General features: G+C 38.3%; 1 protein-coding gene and 1 pseudogene across 4 annotated transcripts in view; one reads left to right on the top strand and one right to left on the bottom strand.

Moving 5' to 3' along the window:
• The window catches only part of LOC149786908 (AAC-rich mRNA AAC4 protein-like), a 66,168-nt gene extending 39,677 nt beyond the window's left edge, over positions 1–26,491 (bottom strand). For 2 of the 4 annotated variants that reach the window (XM_089977435.1, XM_089977433.1), the window contains exons 1-2: positions 26,359–26,491; positions 284–353 (exon numbers count right to left, since the gene is read on the bottom strand). In XM_089977435.1, coding sequence (XP_089833561.1) covers positions 284–353; positions 26,359–26,381 — 93 coding nt within the window. In that variant the 5' untranslated portion in view covers positions 26,382–26,491. The remainder of the gene's footprint in view (positions 1–283; positions 354–26,358) is intronic. The other 2 variants (XM_089977434.1, XM_089977432.1) reach the window with 1 other exon arrangement.
• LOC149786909 (uncharacterized) lies at positions 5,769–23,201 on the top strand (annotated as a pseudogene).
• Positions 26,492–27,992: the final 1,501 nt, after the last annotated feature.

Here is a 27,992-nt window from a genome sequence, read left to right as displayed (position 1 = left end):
TACCATTAAGTATGTAATTCTATTGAGAACTGCTGTGCCAAATTTCAGCTTAATTAAACGAATACAAATAAAATAATAACAAAGTTATTGCAAGTAACCCCCTCTATAAAAATCTGCAAGCCAAGTGCTCTCATCAAGTCTCAGGGATACAGGCACTGGTAAGGCTAACACTGCTGTAAGTGATCTCTGCAAGTATGCTGCAGGGGAATGTCTGTTTGGCTCAGGGGTTAATGTGTTAAGTGACTCAGCTTTTTTGCAACTTGCTTACATAATTATTACTCACTTGCAAGTTCACCCCAGCTCTTACTTGGCCTGTAAGAGTGGGGTCACTGTGATAGTCTGCATCATCATCTCTGAAATGTAAAATATAGTTGTACAGTACCCCATATTTGAGTAAATTGGTATTTAAGCTACGAAGAAAAGAAACAATTTCTGAAATCAATAGTAGAATGGTAAAAGAAAGTTACATAAGTGTAAACTGCAATCAAATTACATTTCCCAGATGCGAACTTTAAACCTTGGTTTGGGTTGTGTCACACTGTGTCATGAGAAAAAATGACATGGCTGCTTTAGAAAACGATGCCTATGTCACAGGTTTACATCCGGGTCTCCACCGGTAATAACTAGATTGACCTCACTAGAATAAACATTACAAATAGCTGTATTACTACAAGAAAGCCTCAACAAATTTTCCAGGATGATATTCCTTCTTTTAAAGTGCATTTGGCTGTTTACTGAAATAACCTTCCACAATATCTGAATCAGACATGACCAAAACGCACGATTATCATAGGAAACAAGTGCAACTAATGAAAATTCATAAATTGGCAAGTTGTTTCAATTGCGAGATAAAAATTTTAACTTTACTTTGCTGAACTGCTTTATGATGTAATTAAGAAACATTAACATAATAAGGTTGTTGTCCTTCATTTAATACTTTTAATTATAAAGTAATGTCAGAAACCAATGGTGGAAAAACACAGGCACTCAGTTCAGGGAGAAACCTGTGATAGCACGCTTCCCAACTGTACAAAAAAATCTTGTTGGTCTAATATAACATTAGCTAAATTTGGCATTTGCAATATGTTTTCTTTGATCTGAATTGTAGTACATATTCAAATCTTATTTCGATATTTCTTAATCACAAAGAGCAAGTGTATGATTTGGATTTGGATTTTTTTTTTAACGTAGCCTTAACAATTTTTCAGTCATATCGCCACGATGTCTGCAATATGGCAGTTTATAGTGATGTCTAGCACTGGGGCATCATGCCGCAGAGATGTAGCATGATGTCCCACCCAGTCACATTATCCTGACACCAGGCCGACCACTCCTAACACTAACCTCTTAATGCCGAGCGCCAAGCGAGGCAGCTGTTAGTACTGTTTTTGTAAGTCTTTGGTATGACTCGGCCGGGGATCGAACCCACGACCTCCTGCATCCGAGGCGGACGCTCTAACCACTAGGCCACCGGAGCAGTGCAAGTGTATGAGGTTGCCACAAACATGGTTCACACATCAAGGGTGAGCACAAAGCTAACAGTATACCCATGCCCTCTTTTGGCTAGGTTATCGGGATAACTCAGCTCTCAATGAAGTCATAACCAGAACTTTAGTTTACATTGAACATGTCTGACACAAAACAAAAAAAAAAAAACAGGCATACAATGAAAAAAAAATGCTCAATTTCACTAATTTTTTCTAATCATTAAATCCAAATAAAATCTTTATCAGCACCGCTTCCACTAGGGTTGTGCTAAAGTCTATACAAGACAAAATTGTGATGGTAAAAATTTAATCAACCGATCTCATCAATGCATGGGTTCATCACTTGCATCAAGTCCAAACCATATATTGTAAACATTTCTTTAAGGCATGCAAATGAATAAATGAACGAGTTTCTAGCCAAAGGCTTTACAGGTGATGCATTTGTAATAGCCAGTGTCTCACTAGTAAACACCATGACACTATAGTTCTTTCCACACAGCATCATGAACTGTATTTGTTACTCACTATATTTTTAGGTACAAATCACAAAATGTATCTAAAAGTACCTGATTTGTTTCACATGTAGTATTTAAAATGAATCAGGCATTTTTAGGTACTTTTAATGAAGCATAAATTTCTATTCCTTTTATTAACATCTGTGAACCATGAAGAGTGTTTTAATTTGTATTATTTCATCTTGAATCAGATATCAAACCCTTGCAATCCATCAATGAAATGAGCTGACTCATTCAGGTGCAGTATTTTTACCATCAGTCACTGAACTAGCAGGGAAATGAAACTACAGTATGACAATAATATCTTGCCTTCATATTATTATTGGGAGGCCCCGAGTTACCGAGTGGTCAAAAGCGCTCTCTGTTATGGTTCACTGCCATTAACAAGACAAGATGGCCGCTATCGCTTAACCGGCTTGAAGCAGCTGTTCCATTTTTTATTGCCGTTTTCATGATATTTGTGCTTGTTGCCTGTTTTAATCTACGTTATTGTGTTCATTATGTATGGGCTGTTCAATTCGTACGTGTTTCTTCATCTCCTTGTTTTGGAAATGAGAACAATTGGACTTTTTCTCAGCTGTCTTGCTCCACTGTTTTTGAACAAACCGCCATCATGTGATACTCACCTTTCAACCCGTTTATGCTACAATGGACCCTCATTAATTGCTTTAAATGATCACTCCTTGGCTCTCCACACACTGTGCTCAAGACTAAATGAACTGGGACTACATTCATCATTACCGAAATGTAAACAGAAGTGAAAAAAGAAACGTTTCAAAGCTGGCTGGCGTAGAACAGGAAGAATTCCAGTTATCTCCCTTATTTCGGCTCAACAATTTTTAAACAAATTTGACCATTACTTTAGATAACCTAATTGAAATCCCTATTAATCTGTCAACCTTTGTGTCAACTATCCAGGAGATACCTCTGCGTATTGCATTATTCAATGCCCAGTCAGTAGGACCACAGGAAAAACACAGAAATAGTTAATTTTATTAACGACCAGAATAATGACGTCTTTTTCCTGACAGAAACACAGCTAAAAACATCAGGCGATGAGCCCAAGTGGGCGGATCTAACACCCACTGGTTATTCCAGCAAGTTGTTCACCCGTAATTCTCGCGGAGGTGGAATTGCTGTCATCACAAAGAACTCCAGGATAAAACGTCTTAAACACACCACAACATTCAATTTCGACCACACATCATTTGAACTAGTCCAAACCACACTCACACTGGAGAAAAGGTCAGTCCATTGTTTCTGCCTATACCACCCTCCTCCTAGTAGAAAAAACAAGCTGGCTGACTCTTTTTTTGGAGCCGTTTCCGAATCTCCTGGACAATAGAAATTCGATAGGTGGCAACCTGATTATTCTTGGAGATTTCAACTTTCACTCTGACTGTCCCGGAAACCCAAATACATCAAAATTCAGATTCCATTAATGTTTTCAACCTCAAACAGTCAGTTAATCAACCCACCCATAAACATGGTCACATTTTAGACTGGGTTCTTCATAGACCTGACGATAACATTCTACGGTCCTCCCTGGTATCCCATGACCTTGCATCAGATCACCTCTGCATTATATGCCATCTTGATGTATCAGACCCTAACCCTCCACCTTTATCTGCTACTAAGAGAAACCTCCGTATGATAAATAGAACCAAACTAATGCATGACATCCAAGATAACCTAACAATTTGCTTACCTCCTCCCACACAACTCGACACCTGACTGCGTTCATTGCTTGGCAACCATGCACCAGCTACCAAGTGCAGAGTATCAATTCAAAAGTGTTCTCAATGGTATACAGTGTTAGGTACCAGCTTCGCACTGCTAACAGAGACCGCCATAAAGCTGAGAGGCTCTGGCTTTCCACCAGACTCGCTATTCATAAGCAAATCTATGAAGCTGCTAAGAAGAATGTCACAAATATAGTCCATGCAGCGAAATCAGCCCATTACACTACTAAGATCATGCAAAGTTCCAGCTGCAAAGAGCTCTTCAAAATTACTAACAAGCTAATGTCAAGGAACAAATCTACACCACTTCCAACTACCTTCTCTCCAGTTGACCTTCCGGATCTGTTTGCAAATTACTTCCGTGACAAAGTACAAACCATTACAGATAAGCTTGACACCACAATTTTAACTGACTCGGCGTCCCATACAGTTGGTATACAGAATCTGAGCGGCAACCATTAGCAGCATTTGAACCTGTCTCTATGGATTTCGTACGTACAATCCTGATGAAGAGTGCACCAAAGTCATGTGAACTTGATCCAATTCCAATATCACTGCTGACTGAGTGCTTAGATCCAGTATCGCCTTCATTAACTGATATTATTAATACCTCTCTCTCATCCGGGGAATTCCCATCATTTTTCAAAACTACCACTGTAAAGCCTCTGCTGAAGAAACCAACACTGGACCATAACGAGTTAAAGAACTACCGCCCAGTTTCTAATCTCCTGTTCATACAAAAAATCTTCGAAAAGGTTGTTCTATCCCAGCTTGTATCTCATCTGAATTCAAACAGTCTTTTTAGCAATGTACAATCTGCATATCGCCCTTGCCACAGTATTGAAACTACTCTTCTAAAAGTAGTTAATGACATTCTCTCTGCGTTGGATAGTGGAAAGATTAGTCCTCACCCTCCTTGATTTATCTGCAGCATTCGAAACAACAGACCATGATATATTACTTCACCGTCTCCAGCATGTATTTGGCATTCATGATACAGCCTTACTGTGGTTCAAGTCCTACTTGGTCAACGGGACACAAATTGTGTCTGCAAATGGAATACACTCCAGCCCAGTTGATCTCTGTTGTGGTGTTCCACAGGGGTCTGTTCTTGGACCTTTGATTCTATACACTCAGCCACTCCCAAGGGTCATAGATCATCATCCAGTGTCTCACCAATTGTACGCTGATGACACCCAAATATACAAATCCAGCCACCCAACTGAAATTGATGCTACCATCCAAGGTGTAGAGAGGTGCATTTCTGATGTGAAATCATGGATGACATGTAACAAGCTGCAGATGAATGATGATAAAACCGAGGCCATTCTGATCACAACACAAAGAATAAACATCAGCAACACCAACATTAAATTCACACAATCAGTACGAAACCTAGGTGTTACTCTGGACAGTACTCTCACATTGCACCAACATGTCATGAACATATGCAAGGCAGCATATCTTGAGCTGAGACGTATCAGCTCCATTCGCAAATATCTTTCAGTTGATGCCGCTAAAACACTTGTGATTTCATTAGTACTTTCAAGACTGGACTATTGTAACTCAATTCTGTCTGGTTCATATCAATATCTGCTCCATTAACTTCAAAACACAGCCACGCGAATCATACTTAGAGTACCACGATCAGAGTACACCTCCCCGCTGCTCTGTACCCTACACTGGCTATCCATTTGATCCAGAATCAAACAAAATTTGTTCTCTGTACTACGTTTCACTGTCTGACTCTAGTCCAACATACCTATCTGACCTCACCCATGTGTACACACCATCAAGATACTTATGCTACTCTTCTGACAATCGTATACTCAATTTTTCCACTATGAAAACAAAGTCATATGGACAGTGTTCTTTTGGATACCAGGGCCCAGCAACGTGGAATGAATTGCCCACTGAACTTAGACACAAAGACAGTGATTACATTCAAGAGGGCTCTCAAAGCTCACTTATTTCAACTGCAAGAACAAAACTAAAGACCTAATAATGTTTCCTACCTTAAATATTCTCAGCATGTTTTGTTGTTGTTGTAGGGTCTAACGCCATTGTTCAGCACACGATAGGCTATACATAGTTATCATATGACGTCATAACATACGGGCACCGTAAGGTCATCCACCATTTTGTGGGTCAATGAGTTTCATGTGCGTGACTGTTTATCACCTGAATAAAATTTGCAATCGCACAATGGTTAATACATGCTGGGTTAAAGGTTGTTCAAACCGTGCAGACGATTCCATGAAACGTGGCTTTTACACTATACCTGTTGTCAGGAAATTTGAAGGAGAGCAAACAAAAACATTAAGTGAAGAGCGACGACGGACATGGTTGGCCAACATCAACAGAAAGGACCTGCCGTCGAAGCATTCAAAAATCTGCTCAGACCACTTTATTCAAGGTACTTTCATTGAATGTTTCATAGATTACTATCATTATTATTAGTATACCGTATATTTCTTACAGTGAATAACACATAAACGTAGAAATTTGTGGCTGGTTTCGCTTTGTTTTAAATCTTAAAGTGCATGTGAACTACAGTTCTTACCATTGTTTTTCTAAGAAAATGTATGTTGATATTTCAAATATGCATTCACGATTCTAACTAGATCTTATCAATGCCATATATTATGTACCTAGTCACTTTGAATTATTTACTTTGTTTTGTTTTATTTTCTTTTTCAGGAAAACCTGCAGACTTGTATAGTCGAGCACATCCAGATTGGGCTCCCACCCTTAAACTTGGTGACTTATCTGGACCTTTGAAATCCAGGAAGAAAATGAAAACAGCAGAAAGGTACAAACTGATCAGTCATTAGCATGTCAAAGTAGTTTCCCTTATATATTGTATCATTTCCTCAGTTTGACAAATGTTTAATACAGATAATTATATTCATAACCAAATAAGAAAATTATCATGATAGAGTCTATCCTGTAATTTCATATTTATTTAATAAGGTTTTACTTTTCTAATAGTAATTACGTTGTTAATATTAAAGATACCATATTACTCCATTTATAAAACAAACTAACATGTGCTTTTCCTACAAAAGTTGATATGTTGTATAATCAGTGGTGGGGTGCTAGATAGATAAGGGAACGCCATTCCCCCAGCACTACACACCTGGTTTTACTCTCATATATTCTATTTGATAGAGCTTCCTGCTAAAATATTTTTGAGTTATAGGTGCAACCGAATGCAACACAGACAGAAGACCAGAGAAGACCATGATATAGCTAAAGTGTTGCTAGATTTGCAGCATTTTCCTGAAACATCTTTTGCCAAGGAAGGCGATGAATCTGCTGGTCACAGGGGCAGCTCTGTTTGTTCTTTTACAATCAATGAAAAGATGGAACCAGATCAAGAACTAACACCAGAGACTAACTCCATTAGCCAGTGTGTAGTTGACAGTGAAATTCAACACCTGATTACTGATTAAGCAGCTACAAAATGAATCAGGAATCATTTTGTGATAATGACGAGAGCAGCAGGGAAGTTTAACAGACCATTTTTTCCAAGCAAAATAAACGTTCCTATGCGAACGTTCTCCGTAGAAGCCTCGGAATCCAAAAATAAAGCCTTCCACGAGATCTAATTTTCGCGCATTCCAGACTTGGTGCATCAGGTGTGTGTGCCAAGTGTGTCATAAAATATAGTATCCGAGACAGGAAATAAACGAGGCAGAATAATTTTTTGTTTTTTGTTGTCACGTGGGGCTGCTTTTGTCCATTTTACGTCGCATTAAAATAATATGATTAAAAATAATATGAGTCGGAAAACTAGTACAGTTGGAGAACCTCATTCTGCTAGATTAGCGCGAGAACAATTAGCGGCATTAAAGAAACTTATTCCAGCAAAAGAATTATTCAAGAAAAAAGTTCGTGAACACGAACACGCAGAACAGGGATTTACCGAATTATCGTCGAAATTATTAAAGCCAGTTACCGAATCAACCGAGCGAGTCTTATTTGGTGAAGAAAAAGATCCAGATATCAGAAAACGCGGAATTCTCCCTGTGTTGAGAGACATTGAGGAACACACACGAATATTGCCAGACCGGCTAATACAAGCGTGGCAAGAACCGCAGCAAGCAGAATGGTTGGAAGAAGAAGAAGAAGAAGAAGAAGGCCAGAAGAAAAGTCCTCGCGAGAAATTAATGGAAAACTTTACCGATAGCGGTTGGAACTCATTAATGGAACAATTTAAAAAATTTGATAAATTTAGAGAAACTGGTGGTGATGATATTTTTGAATTTGCTACATTCGCGGAAGATTCTTTCAGTAATAAACAAGTTTATTTAACAAAGGAAGGATTAAAAAAAAGAAGTAGACGAGATCTTTGGTATAATGCGCTATTTCGAGCTAGATTTAATTTACCCCAGGCGAAGAGCGCTGACCCGATTTATATCCGATTCTTGAAAATCGCAGATAAAAGATATGCGTATAATATGGGAATACCTCCGACAAGAGAAAAATCTTCTGAAAAACCACAAGAAATTCAACCACAGGAAAAAACAACGACATCCGAAGTTGAAAAACCTAAATTCCGTATTAGCAGTTATTTTACCAAGGATGCTCTTAAAAAACTCGAAGACAAGGATGAATTAGTCGATATTGCCGCAGATTATGATAAAAGGGATGAATATTTAAAACCAAGACTTCACGGAAAACCTATTGACAAATCAAAGTGGATCGATTGGATATATTTCGTCCACAAAGATCCCCCTTTCCTGTATGATCCTAAATATCTTGAATTTGTGAAAAAAGTAAAACAAAAAGAAGAAAAAATAAAACAAAGAGAAAAAGAAAAAGAAGAAAAACCAGAAGAGGAAGAGGAAGATGTATTGTCAGCGTGGTTTAGTGAACCATCAACGTCGGAACCAAAAACAGGAAGCGGATATACCATTTGCCCTGACAGTGTTGTTAACGACGTATCTCGCCTCGAAATACTAATCGGAGGAAAACAAGCCGGAAATAATTCTTCTGAAATAATCAACGAGGTCTCAGATATTTGTCAGCGATTATTTCGCGGTGGTGTTATTAATTCCTACATTTATAAAGAGCTCGTTGACGAACTCATCGATTAAAACAACACAATTGAATAACATGATCGTTCATAAACATCAACGCAGACCTAGACAGGTCCGCGTAGCTAATTCTCGATTGCCCGTATACAAATACGTCCACGGCAACGGATTAGGCGATATCGTTAAAAGTCTCGTTACAAGGGTAGTCCCTAAAATTGGACCTGCAGCTAAGCAAATTGCATCAAAGGCAATAGGAAAGATCGGTGAGACTGTCATATCTGGCGTTGGTAATTTGGCCAGCAAAGGCTTTGATTTTGTCAAAAGTAAAATATCAAACTTAATGCGTAAAAAAAAGCAGCCTGTCAAATTACCTAGCACCAGCGAAATGCCCGCCGATGTCAGTAAAGCTATAAACGACGCAGCAAATAAAAAAATAAATGACCTAGCACAGGAAGTTGCAAACACAAGTTTCACAAATAAAAAAATAAATGACCTAGTAAAGGAAGTCGCGAATACAAGTTTCATATCGGGTAGCGGTCTTCGTTTTAGATGAAATTCTTAATAATAAATGTTCGCACAAGTGTCAAACGAAGTATTCGACATGGACGAACCTGTAGGCAGGGACACCTCCGTGCGTGATTTCCAGTATTTCTCGTACGACACAGTGACACCAAATGCGACTAATCGTGTTGAAATTCAAGTTCATGATACGACAAGATATTTTCTTCCGTCTGAGGCATATATCGAATTTGCTGGTAAAATTGCGAAAAATGACGGTAGCGCCTATGCAGCAGGTACTAAAGTTGGACTCGTTAACAAAGGAAACATGGCTTTATTCAAGAGTGCCACTTACATGATCGATGGAAGAGAAATTGAATCAATCACGGGCAACGTTGATATAGCAATGACGATAATAAGCCTAGCTAGATACTCGGATGATTTTACCAGATCAGCTGGTCCTAGTATGATGTTTGCCAAAGATAACTCCGATACCGCTGATCATGTCCAGTATGAAACCAGGAGACCGAAAAAACATACTGCCGGTGCCGATGATGCCGACGTCGAAAGTGTGATGATAAAGGTAAATCCCAATTACAACCTTGGATTTGCCACGTGAAAATCCATGTTGACTGACGATGAATTAATATTCTCCTGTGCGATTCCGCTATCTCACATTTTTGGATTTTGCAGGCATTTCAGGAAAGTTATTTACGGAGCAAAACACACAATTTCCTTTGTTCGAGATGACACAGGCAATGACAGAGCTATTTGGCGAACAGGAGGCGATCCAGGTAAGGTGTTTCTAACCAAATTTACTTTGTGGATGCCAGCGATAGTCCCATCGATAATTGAGGAAGAAAAATTATTGTCATTTATGAATCAAGGTGGTAAGTCTGTTATGTCCTGGCTGACAACTACGACCGACTCTATCGATGTTGATATCAACGGAATATTTACCTGGCGAATTGCGTCACAACAAGGCGTCTCGGCGCCCAGACACATCTTTGTGGCCCTTCAAAACTCAAATAGATACGATCAAGAACACAGTCACATGATATTCGACAAATTCGAAGCGACAAATGTATCACTAAGAATAAACGGGCAACAAGAACCATCCGAGGAAATATCGATTGATTTTGCTAATAATTTCACCGCCCGCGCATATCATCGCCTGTTGTGTTTTATGGGTCGTGATCAAAATATCGATACTGGATTACAAATATCACAGTTGGATTTTAATAAATTTTATCCTATCTACTATTTTTCCCTGGAACATCTTGATTTAGTAAAACAATCTGTCGTTGATATTCACTTCAAAGCCAAAATTAACACAGGTGGACCAGCCAGAGCAATCGCGGTAATCCTCAGTGATAGAACAATGATTCTGGAAGGCATCAGCAGCAGAATGAGAGTCATCGATGCACCTGTCCAGAAAATGTAAAAAAAATCTAGATTTTCTAAATTTAGATTAAAACGATTATTAATATGCCATACGAACACGTCAGCGTAACTCTGACCCAGGGTCAGATGAAAAAACTCCAAACAGCGATATCAAAGAGATGCGGTATGAAATTAACCCTGAAAAATGACCAAATTCAGGGCGGACCTAACAAACTATCGCTAACTAAAAATCAACATGGACGTTTTACCAAAGCCAAATCAGCTAATTCCGGCGTTCATGTGAATCTTAGTATAGGTGCCATCAGAGACATGGTCAAAACAGGTGGATTTTTCCCTCTACTAGCTGCTATTCCCGGATTATTAGCCGCAATTGCTCCGTCAATAGCAACCGGTCTAGCATCAAGCGCGGCTGGATACGCAGGTAAAAAACTACTAGAAAAAATAGGAGGGCGATACGGTAAAAAAAAGGGAAGCGGCCTTTATCTAAGACGCCCTCCTCCGTACGGATCCGGCCTGAGATTAGCGCGCCCTATTTCGAATTTAGATTTATTCAGCGAAGCCAAGAATAAAAAAATAAAATTTTTCAGAGGCGTATTTATGCGGGATCAACTACCAGAAAAGCCAAATTCCACCGAGACAGGAATAATAAATCTCGATTCAAATACCGGCCCTGGCACACACTAGGTCGCCTACGCGATTAATCCTCGCGAAGTTGTTTAATTTGACTCGTACGGACTAGCTCCACCAAAAGAATTTATCAATTACGTGTCAAAGTTAAATATTCCAATTTGGTACTCGACACTTCCGACGCAGACGCTAATGGATCCACCGATATGCGGCCCTGAATCAATTAACGTCCTCGATGCAATTTCAAAATCATCCGGCCCGTATCATAGAATCGTATTTGAATACGCCGCAGATAAGTATCATGGTTGATATTTACGGAAGATTCCTCTACAGGAAGAAGGAAGTAGCTGACGTCGATCTATCAAAATTCGCCACCAGGGATGATATTAATAATCTTTTATTGCTGTCAGAGATAGATCCTGGTGAAGTTGCTGTTTTTCAGAGCAAAGAAGGAAGATTACAAACAAGTAACGTGAAAATAACCGATATAATCAAGCGGGACGAATATAACAATCGTATTGATCAATTTACTCACCTATCAGAGTCGGTATCAAAATCTATCGCTGATATCGCCGATTTTGTAGCGAAGTTACCCCTGAAGGCTGATATCGCGGATATGGAAAAAAGAGATAGCGAATTATCAGCAACGTTGCTTCTGAAGGCCGATAAAACATTACACGACGATCTTCAGGACAGAGTGACAAAGAGACTTAACAGGCTAAATAACGATCTTAAAAAACTCGACGATACCTTAGCTAAACTTAGTAAAAAAATTGAGGAAGATATAAAAACGTTCGGCGATAATTCCTCCGCCACACACGACAATCTTAGCGATAAGGTAGGAAAAATCAGCAAGGATATTACTAACATTTTCACCGATATTACCGAGATAAAAACCGTAATGAGTCAGAAAAGCGATAAAACATCGTACCATTATCTCGACGAGAAAACAAAAAAAAATCAACGAGGATATTATCAAAATAATGAGGATATTAACGCGATACATGATTTGGCGCGTCAAAAGGTTGATATATCATTGTACGACGGAGAAATTCGAGATTTGAACACGAAACTTCTCGACTCAGCCACAAAAATTAGCGATATTAACACAAAAATATCATCAGTGAATCTTGAAATATTAAGTCGTATTTCAATACCAGCGGAGGTAGAAACAAAAAATCTTCCCTGCCATGTACCATTTGTGTTAAAAACACACAAAGGTACATGGACACCCGAGAATAACACATTTAGCTTTACCGCGCCAATTACTGGAGTATATCGAATATTTTTTCTCTCCGTGATAAGATTCAAGATAATAACCTTGGGTTACACCCACGACGAATTTTTTAATATTTTGATGATTGCAAATATCGAGGAAACATTTACGCTAGAACCACCAGATAGAACCACGACGGGACCAACCATTTATGTTGTAATTATCAAATATTTATCCAGTACACTGCACGCAATTGGTTAGATAAATTAACTAATAAATGACTGCATCGGATTACCGATACAATCAGGCGCGTTCGTGGCAGGATTCGTTAAAAAAAACTCCTAGACGAGTATCAAACAAAAATAAAAAAATATCAGCGTAGATTAGTTGCCATCGATGTTGCTGTGTACTCGGTAAGCGCAATTATCGCCGGTGCGGGAATAATCTTATCCGCGGTAACAACAATCGCGCCGATCGCAGCAACGATAATAATATCATCAACAACAACAATCGCAGGTGTTCTCAATATTATCGCAAAAAAAATATTCTCATGCACGAGTGAAAAATTGTCCCTATACAAGAGTAAACTATCCCAGGTCAACGAAGCGTATTCGAAATTATCATCGCTGCTTTCTGAAAGTCTCAACGACGGAGTTATATCCGATCTAGAATTATCAATGATGGTAAATATCTATTCTGAGATTGAACAAATGAATATCAATAATGTCGGAACTAGCTCAAATCGTGACAAACACAACGCCGCCGATAACAACGCTGATATCGGCAAGCTCAACCAGGCCAGAATTTAGTATTGATTTCCCAATACCAATTAGCGTCAAGGAAATTGCGCTGTCACAGTTACGCGTCTATAACAGCTGGCCCAATATTAGATCAAAATCATTCGGTAGATTATTATCGAACAATTCGCTTGTTTTTGCCAATAAAAACCGCCTCGATGGAACTCCCGATTGGATCGTCGTTGGCATACCAACAGGCAGTTACGAAATTGAGCAAATTAACAAGGAACTTACTGGTAGAATATCGAATATAACCGGGAATAAAAATATCCGCGCACGAACCAACGCTGTCATCGATAATCGAAGTAAAATCGCCATATGTCGTCGATATTTACCAGTCATCGATTAGGACAGTTCTAGGTTGGCCCGAAATCGCACCTCTGGCAAAACCAGAAAAATCTGATTTTATTATTCCAGGTTGGCACGAAGAAGCTCCTCCAGAGCTACCGGAGCCAAAAAAATCAGATTTTATCACCGATAAAGGATGGTACGGAACTATCAGACATAAACCTCTAATCAGCAGTGCCATCAGTCTCATGAACAGCTACAAATTTAACCTGGTAATGTTCGCTTTTACTTTCAGGGACAAAAGAATTCTCTCGTGGTTGCCTCTTCCCAAAATTCCCCCCGGTGTGGAAATCTTCGACGCTACCAACATTAACAGGATAATAGCCCCCATAGACGGTATCTTGATAAGAAGAACCATCGACGAATTTAATCAAGAACATAAATTACAGTTAAATTTACTGCGGGAATCCTTTCATGAATGTATCGTAAATAAATCAGGCTCATGCAGCGAAATTATCGAACGCGTGAAGATTTTAAATCAACTTGCGAATGATATTGAATATTATCACGGTATGTTCATTCGTGCGATAATTGATGATATATCAATTGCCGATTATGTTCTTCCTATTAGCAGCTTCAAGTTGATCAAAAATTCAGGAGAAAAACAAAAATTTATGACAGTATTCGGATTAACCGAAGAAACGTTACCAAATTTCAAATTTCCTGATTATGACGTTGATAAAATGAGAAAATCCGTCGTTGATACCATCGATGAGTTATTTCCGAAATGACATGCCGCGTGGACTAAAAAATTACAATCAGAATCGATTCTCAAACACAATAATGATCCAACCGGGCAGGGACGGCATATCTCGCCGGGTATTGTTAATATAACGGAGGTTGTCGCGATTAATCTTCACGCGGATGTCGTCGAAGGTAGCTACAACGCAGATGCATCTACGTCAGAACAGGCACAGCAGGGATTCATTTTATATTCGTTTTCACCTAGCGCCTCTCCGGGATTTTTGATAATAAAAGAGCCAGTAAATCCGTTTTATCTGCGATGTCACAATCGATTATTGTCGAGGATAAATTTCAAACCGACGGATCAAAATGGAAATTTACTTGATATACGCGGAGAAACACTTAGTATAAATTTACTGGTGAGATTGTGAAATAATCGAAGATTTTTAAATTTGTCCACCAGAGAAAAATGACCAAAAAAAAAATAAAAATCAGGGAAAAATAATATTTTTTTACAAATGCGCGATTTTGACTACCAACTACCCCGTCAAAAATAAGAAAAAATTGATATTTATTTTACAAAATACAAGAAAAATGTACAAATTACTTGATTTTGACGGGGTAGTTGGTAGTCAAAATCAAGCAATTTCCAACTTATCAAATTATTTTTATTTTTCATAAATTAATTTTATTTATTAAGAATATTAATTTTCACTGAAATTTTATTTTTTTTTACTAAAATCAAGAAAAATGTACAAATTACTTGATTTTGACGGGGTAGTTGGTAGTCAAAATCAAAGAAAAATGTACAATTTTCTTATTTTTGACGGGGTAGTTGGTAGTCAAAATCAAGAAAATTGAACAATTTCGTTGTTATTTAGCAAAAAAAATAAATCTTCAGTAAAAATAATATTCTTAACAAATAAAATTTATTTATAAAAAATAAAAATAATTTGACAAAGTTGGAAATTACTGATTTTGATGGGGTAATTGGTAGTCAAAATGAAGAAAATTGAACATTTTTCTTGTATTTTCTAAAATAAAATATCAATTTTTCTTGTTTCTGACGGGGTAGTTGGTAGTCAAAATCAAGAAAATTGAAAAATTTTGTTATATTTAAGAATCTTGAGAATCTTCGATTCTAATTTTAAAAATCTTCAATTTTTACTTTCATCGACTAACTTTTTTAGCTGCCTGACGCGTGAGCTAGTAATTTTTCTCGATTCATATTCGTCGGATAAACTTGACCTTACTTTTTCTACCAGCGTCGATAATTTAACAAATCCTCGATTTGATCATCGCTGACAGACGCAAGCGATTGATAAATCGCAATCTGGATTTTCTTTATGAATTTGTATTCGGATGGTAGCGTGTACCTGTATTCGAGTTTTCCTTGGATAATCGTCTCAAATTCGGACCGGATTTTATCTGCGTCCAAATCCGAAGATAAATTTTTATTTTTATTTTTCAAATTCTCGATAGCTTTGATGATATTGTTTACGTTTTCCTCGTTCATTTATATTATACTTTGTAATCTTCAATTAATTTTCCGAGTCTGATATTATCGGAATATAGTAAAACTCGATCCACTCGCCGAGTTTATAGGAAAATGCTGCGTTGATTATTCTTTCTGCTGCTCGCCACACCGATGCCGAGTGAATACTAAAATATCTTGCAGCGGCATTCATCGATGTAAATATAATTTCCTCGTTTGTTTCTCGATTTATCGATTTAACCGCCTTGGCATGTTTCGGATATTTACCGGTATTACCACAAATTGAATTTTCACTCGGAGTTACCGCGCGAAGATTAGATAATTTGTTATTTAGTTTATTTCCGTCAATGTGGTCGATAACAAGGTCACCCTTGATAGGTCCGTGAAAACACTCGTATATGAACCTGTGAAGAATATAATTTGTTTTTTTTCTTTTTTTATTCTCGCTGAAGGTACATATCAAATAACCCGAATTACAAATATTACCGACTTGATTTCTTGTTCTGATATGCCTGACGATACCATCGGATGACGCCTCGTATCCTGTGATCGTAGGATGAGATTTAAACTCGTATGTCATCTTCTCTAGAACTGTTGATTCTGGAATCGCTGATTTTGGATTCATATAGGAATATCTATTTGTCTAAATCGTTATTAGCTTGAAATCGATTAATATAATCTTCTTCACATGTTATCACGGACGAGGATTTTTTTTCATAATATCGCCGCAATTCCCGATAATTCTTTCCTGCACACGCCAGACACAATCGAGTTTTCCCTCGCGTGCCAACTTGACAAACTAAGCACCGCTGTGGTCCTTTACTACCACGCCTAATCGCATGTATGTGAGCGCCGCAATAATCACCTCTGCAGGATTTGTCACAGTTATTTACTGAGCCGATTAATAGCCATTTGCAATGCATTATTAATTTAGATATTTGTCTAAAATATAATCATGGATACATTTGATCTTGATGAGGCAGAATATATAATTCCTGAGGTTGATCGAGCGAAGAAAGAATTCTTCGACGATGGAGCAGTTCACACTTGGTCGACCTGGAAAACAAATTCCATCGATGCTACGATGAATCTGGAGCGAGCTAAGAAAATAATCGAGCATATAAAAACTGAGCACCCCGGGGAGAGATTTATTTTTGGAATAAAATTTATCGCACAAATGCCTGATGATACTTGGATTATTCGCGATAAACGAGATCCAGTGCGTGGCGGTAAGAAAAATGTTATTCTCGATAAAAATTCTAAACCAGGATTGTTATTGGGAATCGATGGCCCTTATTATGCCAGGTAAAATCCTGCCAGCGCTGTTGTTTATGGAATTTATCGGCTAAATAACAACCCGGATATAAAAAACCTACCTGCGATGAAAGAATCACCGATGATAAATTGCGTGGCTGAGCGCGTAATCGAGCACATGAAAAACGCTCGACGTGGATCTGGTTTGACTCAATTAAGGTTGGATAAAATTAATGTGTGGGCAAGGACCGTCGCTGATGGTGCATCGGTAGATGACGTGGCTGCGTTGAGTAAAAAACTAAAATTTCCTATCACGGTGAAAACGTTATCGGGAGAAATATTATACTCGTCGCCGTATAGATCCCGAGGAGCGCCAATCGATCATAATTCTCATGCGTGGTCGCATTCGGTAATGATATTTCCGCGGGATAAAATAGTTAAATTTTATCCTGCAGATAGTAAATCTGCGGAAAATTCCACGGAGAATAATAATTCCGATGACATGTTCAGATTTATCAAAAAAATAAGCGCATCTGATCCAATATCGATATGGTTATTCTCGAGCGAGGAAAAATACGATCAATTTATCCTACCATGCGGTGATATTTACAGGAACGAAATATTACATGAATCAATGAAAAAACTCGCGGTGAAATATTCGTCAAATCCCGATCAATTACTAACGAATTGTTTTACAATTTCGTCTGTGGCCGCTCATGCCGCTAGAGAGAAAAACTCATGGAGGCCAACAAGAAACGAATATCTTGCTGATATTCAACGTAGCTGTATCGAGTATGGCCATGGCGGATTGTGGAATACCAGGTATGATTTCGAGGATATGATTTCCGTTGACATGAGCGCGTGTTATCCTGGAAGTTTTCTTGGATATGGCAATTGTGCCGAGTATTTTGCTAAATTCAGCCATCCTACCAGCGAAATGACAAGGGTAGCAATTAACGGACCGTTGCCTGATTTTGTCATGACAGGATTCGCTTGTGTCACGTCGTTTGAATTTGCTGAAAATTTACATAAAATCTGCTATATTTGGTTCGGCAGGCATTTCTCTCAGCGTCGTTGGGTTCCTACGGTATTGTTGAGATATATGCTAGATTCATCGATGTTAGTGTCGTTGACAGTGAGTGAGGCGATTATATCGTACAGGAAACAGACCGATGTGTGGTTGCCGACAGACTGTGATAACGCGAAAGATATAGAAAGAAAAATAATCGGCAAATTCACTCAAGGTGGATCCGTTGATCACAAGCATCGACACGCTAGATTGTTTATCAATGACGCTGAGATGGATTTTATAATCGCCGATACGGTATCACGAGGAATATTTTGTAACAGAAAGAATATTATAATTGATGGAGCAAAGTTAGGTACCGTGATTAGTTATCTTGATGGAGAATCAGCGCAATATACGCATTTGCGATCATCGATGCTCACTTATGTGAGTATAAATTTGCTATCGATGATAAACAAATTTTCCGATATCGCAGTAAGGGTCGCGACGGATTCGTTTTATATCGATAAAAAATACCAATGTAGGCTGGAAAATTTAATTACCGACGGTAGCTCATGGGGAACTTGGAGAATAAAAAACGAAGATATTCTAGATTATTGTGAGGACGCTGACGTTGAAGATTGCGATGAATTTCATCGAGGTAGATTTGGAGAATCTTCGATAGAATCTTTGATTCTGGAATTTTCGACAGCCGCATCTGCATTTGATCCAATTTCACGCAGCAAATTCATTTACCTAAATGGACCTGGCGGTAGCGGTAAAACAACGCGAGTGATAAATTTATTTGCGAACTCCGATATGATCGTACTGACTCCGACACATAGATTAGCGCGAGAAATAAGGCAGCGTGGCGTTAATTCTTGCACGTACCATAGCTATTTCAAGTACAGCGGTGGATCATGGGACTCGGTGCGCATGGGCGATAAATATATCAACAAGATTATAATCTTCGATGAAATTTGCACGGTGAATTTAGCTATATTAAAATCGATATTAACTTGGCTGGGGGGAAAAAATACCACCGTAATAATGTGCGGCGATCATGGCCAACCTAATCCGATTGATGGTGAATCGCCTCACGAATGGCTTAGAAGCTTCGTTGATTATTACGAGGAAATCGACGCCGATTATAGATCGACAGATATTTTATTGACCGAGTTTAAAAAATTAATTCGATTACAACCGAATAAGATTCAATGTGACGTCATGAGAAGAATAATCGATGAAACTCCGATGAGCGATTTTCTAAATTTGTGGCGTCCTGATCATTTGATTGTCACTAGTAGGAAAATTATTTGTGATATTATTCAGGAAATGTTATTCAAGCTGCATTGTGAGAAATTTCCAACGCTGCAGGTACCGTTATGCTACAGGCCCGCTAATACTCGACAACAAAATATTAATGTTACTCTGCCATGCGGAGAAGAAAAAAACCTAGTCCTGAATGATATTATCTTTGTTGATATTAATCTTGTTAATGATACGCTAAATGCAGAAAAATCGCCATGGAAATTAGGCTACGCAACAACAATACACTCGTCGCAGGGATTGACCGTAGATGGTCAAGTTTGGATCGTCGATGATAGAATATCTTGGTCAAATTTGGTATATTTGGCCGTGTCGAGAGTAAGAAAACTATCTCAGCTAGGGCGAATTCGAATAAACTACATTAATGACGCTGGTGGTAATTGAGTATCTTCAGGTACTATCTGTAATTCTTCTTTGGTAAATCCGCGTTGTGGCGCTAACGAATCTAGAATATAAATCGCTGGTCTTCCTGACGATCTTGTTACGGCGGATATTTTGTGCGTTGTGACACTCCAGGTTGGGTCGGTTGCTCTTTTTCTTCCTCCTTCAGCCTCGCCTTCTTTATATAAATATCTAACTGTGACCGTACCTAGTACAGGCTGAATTGTGGAATCTCGCTTCAAAGGTATATTCGATTTTGTAATTGCAATCGCGGGTTTCATCGATATTGTTCGAGTCGTCTCGTTATTTAACGCGCTGATTACATGAGGCAATCTCGATACCCAATCGTGTGATCGATTATCCTGAATAAATTCACGCGCGTATTGGTATCCGAATAATCGTTCTGCGAGCGTTTTATTAAATCTTTCAATGATAGCTTGATTGCGATGAACACCTACGATACCGCGTCGGATTTTAACGTTATTTTTTTTCATCAATGAAGTAACCGCACCGAGAAATTCTCGACCTGGATCAACCTGGAGAAGATTTGGCCATGTTAATGGGGATCGTGAATAAATTTCGTTAAATGCTTTAGCAATTTCCGTTGCTGTTTTGTTTGATAATGGCTCTGCTTCTTTGTACCTGCTGGCGATATCGACAATAGTCAGGACGTATTTATATGTGACTCCGTCGACGGTATCGTGAGGAAGAAACATTAGATCCGCTTGATGGACCTCATTGGGGACACTGACGGTGAAACTCGCGTATGGTATTTTTTTAGGTGGAGGAAGATATATTTGCCAAATTGCCTGTTTTGATAGCCACGATTCAGCGACGGATTGTTTTACCGATGCGGCCTTGGCGAGTTTGGCGATCGCTGATTTTCCTCGCCAGAATCCTCGCGGAGAATAATATATCTGTTCCATATTATTTACCAGCGCCGAATACTAATTTGCCTTTCATCGCGCCTTTGATCAGCCAGGATGCTAATTTCTCTTTGAATTTTTTTGTTAGGAATCGCGTTTAGTGCGTGAATTAGCTTGATATCAGCAAGATGCCTTTGTTGTAAATCTCCGCTGCGATGTGCGAGGTCGTGATCATAACAAGCTCCATCGATGGCGTTTATTGGATTTTCGCCTTGCTTTGGTTGTTTATTATTATCAAGTCTGATATCGAGTCTTGTTCCAGGTCCGCAATAATTGTACCCTGGTAGATGCTTCTCTCCGGGATATTTCGCCCAGGGTAATTCAGGTAGATTTGTCAAGGAGGCTGCGATATCTCCTCCGGTTCTTCTACTTTTTTTTTTACAAATCTAAACTTGCGTGTCTTACAAACTTCGCACTCTCCTGCGATTGCGTTTCTGTTTTTGCGTGTGACGATTTCGGTCGGATTTATCGTAGCTGTGTGCGTGCGACACTTAACACAATATAGATCCATGTATTTTATTAACATGAATGTAATTGATTTTTCAGCCACGAAACGACGCGAACAAGTGAAACATCATGCTGCATTACCGAATTCGATTAGAATGATAATCATTGGTCCATCAGGATCAGGTAAAACGCAATTATTGCTGAATTTGATTATGAGATGGCTGAAATGGGACAGGTTGTACTTGGTTGCACCATCCGTCGATGATCAGCGTTGTTACCAAGTGCTGAAGGAATTTAGCGACAATACCGATGAGGGCACGATCGAATTCATCACGGATATCAACGAAGCTCCATCCGTGGAGAATTTGGACGGTGATACTAATAATCTTGTTGTATTCGACGATGTTATGCTGGAAAAGCAGACCAACCCGGCTAGAATATTTTCGCGTGGCAGACACAAGAATACCGATGTTATTTACGTGACACAGAGATACACGCAGATTCCAAAGGTGATCAGAGACAATTGTAATATCTTATCGGTATTCAATGGCGTAGATACGCACACGTTGAGAAATATCCATCAGACCTGGTGCAACGGTGACATGGATATGAATAAATTTAAAAATTTGTTCAGCCGCGCTCAGATGACTCCGCATGGTTTTATCACGATAAATCTTCATGATCCACGTAGTCGGTATCGTATCGGTCTTGATCAAATTTATTCATGAAAAAGCAGCCCCGCGTGACAACAAAAACAAAAAATTTATCCCGAATAATTTATTTCCTGTCTCGGATGCTATGTTTTATGACACACTCGGCATACACACCAGATGCACCAAGTCTGGAATACGCGAAAATTAGATCTCGTGGAAGGCTTTATTTTCTAATTCCGAGGCTTCTACGGAGAAAGTTCGCATAGGAACGTTTATTTTGCTCGGAAAAAATGGTCTGTTAAACTTCCCTGCTGCTTAACGAGAAAGTTAAGTATTACACTGGAATGCCGACCTACATGACCCTAATGACCCTGATTGAATTTGTTGCTCCATACATTCAAACCAGTAGTGGACTAGAAGTTGGGAAGTTTGAAAAAATCATAATGACACTAATGAGACTTAAGATCAACCTCCCCTTGCAAGATATTGCATACAGATTTCAGATATCAACATCAACCGTGTCAAGGACATTTTTAAATGTTATTCATGTTTTGTATATTAGATTAAAGCCTCTTTTGTTTTGGCCCGAGAGGGAGGAGCTTCAGCTTACCATGCCCATGGAATTTAGGCAAGATTTTGGTGGAAAAGTGGCCGTCATTATTGACTGTTTTGAAATATTTATACAGAGACCTAAAAGCCTAATGGCACAAGCTCAGACTTGGCCATCATACAAGCACAACAACACCATAAAATTTCTTATTGGCATTACACCTCAGGGATCTATTTCTTTTCTTTCCAGAGCATGGGGAGGTAGGGCAAGTGACAAATACATAACTGAAAACTGGATTTTTATCAGATTTATTGCCTGGAGATATTGTGTTAGCAGACAGGGGATTTAATATTTCAGACAGTATTGGAATGTACTGTGCTAAAGTAATTACCCCTAGTTTTACTAAGGGGAAATCACAATTGTCTCCTATTGATGTAGAAAATAGTAGAAAAATTGCACACTTGCGAATTCATGTGGAACGTGTAATTGGTCTAGTGCAAAATAAGTATACCATGCTTCAGGAAAGCTCCCAATTGATTTCCTCATGAATGAGAAAGGAGAAATTCCAGTTGTTGACAAAATTGTTAGTGTTGCATGGTGTCTTATAAATATGTGCGAGTCTGTTGTTCCATTTGACTAGTAAGGATTTGTGAAATAATCATAGATTTATTACATATATATGAGATTTAGTCTTTATTTTTGTACATCTCATAACTTTGCATACAAAATATTCTTACATAATTGTGTCACCATTAAATATTTGTCAATTACAAATCATTATCTTGTGTTCTTAATTCTAAACTTTTTGACTTGTGTTCTTTACTTTAGTTCTACTGGTTATTGATAAGAAGATGCTATGAATAGTCTGTCCATCTGTTACCATTAGTCGGTGAACGCCACTCATTCTAAACAAGCTGGGGGATAGTCAATATGGTTGCCACTGTAGCCGTCATGAAAATCTTGTTATTACTACTCTGCATAGATGGTCATAACAAGGTGTGCTATAAAATAAGCAAGATATATAGAATACAGACAGAATAAAAAAAAAACACATTTGTACAGGGGAATGATTTATTCACTTTTAATTAATAGATAAGTATGTGTGAAGATAAAAAGTACAACAACCACAATACGTTTGTATCCTGTTGTTTTTTTTTACATGCAAATGTCCTGAGAATAGCCTTCTAACACTTTTTAGGCCTTTTTGCTTTACTGCCATATACTGGACAACATTCTGGACAATAGTATGATCCTTTTGGTGCTTTAGTCATATTAATGCACTTAAAGTGAAGCCATATCAGTCTGCAGTTTTCATTGTCACAACCAACAACATTATCAAATGTTTCATCATTGGGTACTTGACATAAACAAATGAGGTCAGTGTTATTTCCTGGCACAGTCTGTTTATCATTGTTGGTGAGAGAGGGTTGCAACACAGATGCATGCAGCTTCCTTTCCATTTGTGCAACAGGTTCAGTGTTTGCGGACTGTGGTCTGGTGAATAATTTCCCTGTCAGTTCAGGCAGAATAACACGAACGAAGAATGATGCTGACGTTGCTTCCATATCTTGCCATAGCTTGGGGTTTGGCAGAATCCTTTCCACAGACATGTCCTTCTCTGTCCAGATAACAAAGTCACAAAACTTCTTATTGCTTAGAAAGATTTGTGTTTGCACCTGATAATAATACTGATGGCATGTTTTTAATAGCTTGTCTTTGTCCAGGTATGAAATACTTTCATTTTTAATCTGTGTATCTCTCACACAATATGGACACTTCATTTCCACTGTTCCCTCTCCACAACAGTTACATGAAACAAGACCATCGGAAGATGCTCCAATATGGGGAAATTCAGGGTTGATTATGAGACCACATTCATCAACTATGAGATTGTCATGGAGAGGCCCTATTTTTCTCCTGTATGCATTCACTGCATCTTTTTCATGCTGACATCCCCACCTTGTTGCCTTATTAGAAAACTTCACTGGGTACCATATGTCTCGTATGGTGGAAATCGATGGCTTATCAATGGAAGATGTGCACACAGCTTTCATTCTTGATGCTGTTATTCTTCCCGTTCTTAACCGGTGCCAATCTTTACACTCAGCTTGTCCACAAGTCAGCCTCTCTGCATGTTTTGCCTGTTCTGCAGTAACATTAATGGCACTGAACAGATTTTCACAATAGTTTACAAGCTCATGTTTAGACATTAGAGTACATTTGTCATCTCTGAGTTCACAGAGAGGCTTGGGAAGATCATTTGATATTATTCTTGGAATAAAGTGTTTCGCATACTTAGGCATGATTGAAAGCACCACAGGTTTGGTTTTTGTTAAAAATAACTTTGATGTGAAGTCATCGAATTCAGCATCTGTTGGTGCAGGAACATGTGGGAGAGTTGGCTTCGGTTTCTTTTCCTTGTTTTGGGTGGTTCCACAGATGGCATTTTCCAGGTTCCTTTTCTCAATTTCAGCTGACGTGAAATCAATTTGGGAAATTTCCGCATAGTCGACCTTGTCAATGCTTGATGGTAGTAACCAGTAGGCCTTTTCTTGAGTAACTGTCTTTGCATTTTCTATGCGCACGGCTGTCTCAATGTAAAAAAAGAAGTGCACCAATATGACTGCATGCCTCCCCAAGGCCAGCCATACAATTACAATGGGCTGCCTAAACAATTCCTGTTTTTACTTCAATTATCCATGGCTTTAGTGCTGTGTTATTCATACGCTGTGAGTGTCGTACCTAAAAATGCAAACAGACTTCCAGTTCTTCGCTTATTTTGAGCATTTTTAAATGGAATATGTGCATATGTAAACTTTTGCAACATATGCATACGAAAGCGAATATACGTTTGTTTACGGTCTCCCCTCCATCCCTGTTTTTCCTTGCCAACCCTAGCACCACCACTCTACCATGGTTTATAAAAATACCATTAAATTTATCAGATATACAAGGATGACAACAATATTGTGTCAGTGGTATAATGTAATTTAATACTTCACAAATTAACCCCATAAAATATATACCGGTATAACTCTTATCTACTTTTGTAATGCTCTATACGAAATGGCATGAAGTAACAAATGTAATGAACTCACCCTCGCAGTAACCAACACCTTGTTGCTCACTTCAACGGCAAGGACGTCTTTGACCCAACCATTGACAAACTGGTTGTAAGCTTTCAAATCATCTAACGTGTAAGCACTTTTCGTGTTTACCAAATAATTTAAAATGTCAATACAAGTTATCTCCGGTAGGCACTGGACGTTAGTCGTCATTTTTCTTTTTTCCATTTCATACGATCAATTCCACCAATTAAGCTTAATTTTAACTCGTATCTTTCCAGCACTAGTTTTTCCAGTCCATTTTTGTACTTCATCTTGACTGACTTTGAAGCCATTTGTACTTCTGAATTGATTCCTTGAAAATTAAATCAGGTTTCGTCGTCACGCTTGGCAGCAAGTATTCAACACAATGAGCTTGACCCACAAAATGGCGACCGGAAACTGCTTCCGGTCACAGGCGAACGAAGTGGGAACTATGTATACATGGCGGCCAGTATTAATGGTAATCTCTAGAACAGACGGTGCATGTCGGTTTAATTCATACTGCTCAAAACGTTAAAGTAAATATATAATATAATGTCGGCGAAAACGTTTGATTATTCTCACTCCCATTCTGTGCATGTATTGTAACTTTTATCTATTTATCTGCCGAATCATGTACGACCGAGTGACGCCATTACTGTGTACATGAATTTAACAATAAAATAGGAATACAAAATAATTCATATCAAAAAACACAAATCATATTTTATGTTGCTTTATATTATTATTCAAAGATAAACAAATAATGATTCATGTGTATACACCCATAGATATACGGAGAACATTTAAATACATGTGCATTTATCCTTAATCAGTAATCATCAGAACTATCTAACCTATCATTACCTACCTCTCGGATTGGTGATGGGTCATGCCCACGAAGCGGTCGTGGGCGGTGTCTTATATAGTCCCAAATAGGTGGCGCTCTACATTTATTATGAACTTCCGACAGTGGCGGGTGTAAGGTAAAGTTCTTTATATTAGCAACATGTACAATATAGAAAATGTTAGTATAAGTCTATTCTACTTTCATGTCCTGTTGCTGAAATTTCTTTGAATATCGTACTCGTGGAAATCATAAATGATCTAAGCACTCCACTTACTGTAATGACTGCTCCCTTGCGCTGAAAATATGAAACCTAGTCAAAAGTACACTATCTCTACGAGTTATTAAAATAGAAAAACGAATTTTTCCAGAGTAGACAATATTAACTTATGAAAGTGCAATGAATGAATTACCAAATATATGACACGTAAAAAAGGTATTTTTTTCCCTAAGAATTTACCTCTGAAGTGCAGGTATTGGGCTCCAACTTGGAATACACCATTTCTCGAGAAATTACGAGCAACAACTTGGAATTTCTAATTGTTGCGCTCTTTCTCGAGAAATTGCGGGGTAGTTGTCTCTAACTTGAAATAGCCATTTCTCGAGAAATTGCGTGCAACAACTTGGAATTCCACATTAATCGGCGTCTTTACTTTTGTAAATTCTAAGGAGGCAGGGTCCAGTTTTTATGTACAAATTTAATGCCGCAATCAGCGACCTAGTATAAAAATCATAAAAAGTCAAATACACAAGTGAGGTCAAAAAGGTCCATATTTTTAGATATCTATATTAAAACAAAGCATAAGAATAGTATTCACTTGACCAGAGAAGTCAATGGCAGTTCATAGCAGAAGAGGTTTATGCACCCCAACCCCTATTTTATACCTGCATTTTTCACATCCAAATACCATTTTTGACAGCATATAGTGCTCACAGTGCAAACGCAAGCCCTTTCCCTGGATGAAAATTTTGAAAAACATTGTCTACTAAATAGTTTGATGCAATTCAGAATAGTTGTCATCCAAGCCGTTTTTGAGATACTCGGCTTGCCTTGAACCCACGTGTCTACTGCTATGGGAGGCTGACATAGTTTCTACATTCATGACCCCAATATTAAATTGACATAAGAGATTCATATCTCACTCTTGGGTGATAATAGAAAATGTTTCAATGTTATGTATATATCTTGAAATTTCTAGGTTCAGTTAACAAAGGGGGAAAAGCTTAAAATTAAGTGGCAGCTTCATGCATTTGACAATGCACATACAGTTTCTCCTCTGAAAGTCTTATTGTTTTCACTGAATGTTAAAAGTACATCAATATCACTTGCTTCTTTTCTTTTTGCAGGTGTCAGTTTGCATGGAAAGAGATTAGGATTAATCGGTTAGTCATGCTGAAAGAAACAATAGCTTCAATCTCATCCAGATACTCAGTCTGATCTAAGTGCACATTAGAGAGTGACTTTGACAGACAGATTTAGCTTCTGCAGGAGTTGTTTTATGGTACGTGCTTATCAAAAGCCAAGCCGGTGATATGCTTTATACCTTGAACTGGATTTTCCACTATAAATATTTGTTCTATACCTTATCTTATTATTTACTATGATTTTGTAAACTCCAGAAAACATTAAAGTCAGTTGTAAGTAAATTGGTGTCTGA

This window comes from Sinohyriopsis cumingii, chromosome 12, assembly GCF_028554795.1.
Source record: "Sinohyriopsis cumingii isolate HCF-2022 chromosome 12, ASM2855479v2, whole genome shotgun sequence".
Lineage (NCBI taxonomy): Eukaryota > Metazoa > Mollusca > Bivalvia > Unionida > Unionidae > Sinohyriopsis > Sinohyriopsis cumingii.
The sequence above is the reverse complement of the archived record's forward strand: the minus strand, read 5'-3'. Positions and strand labels throughout refer to the sequence as shown.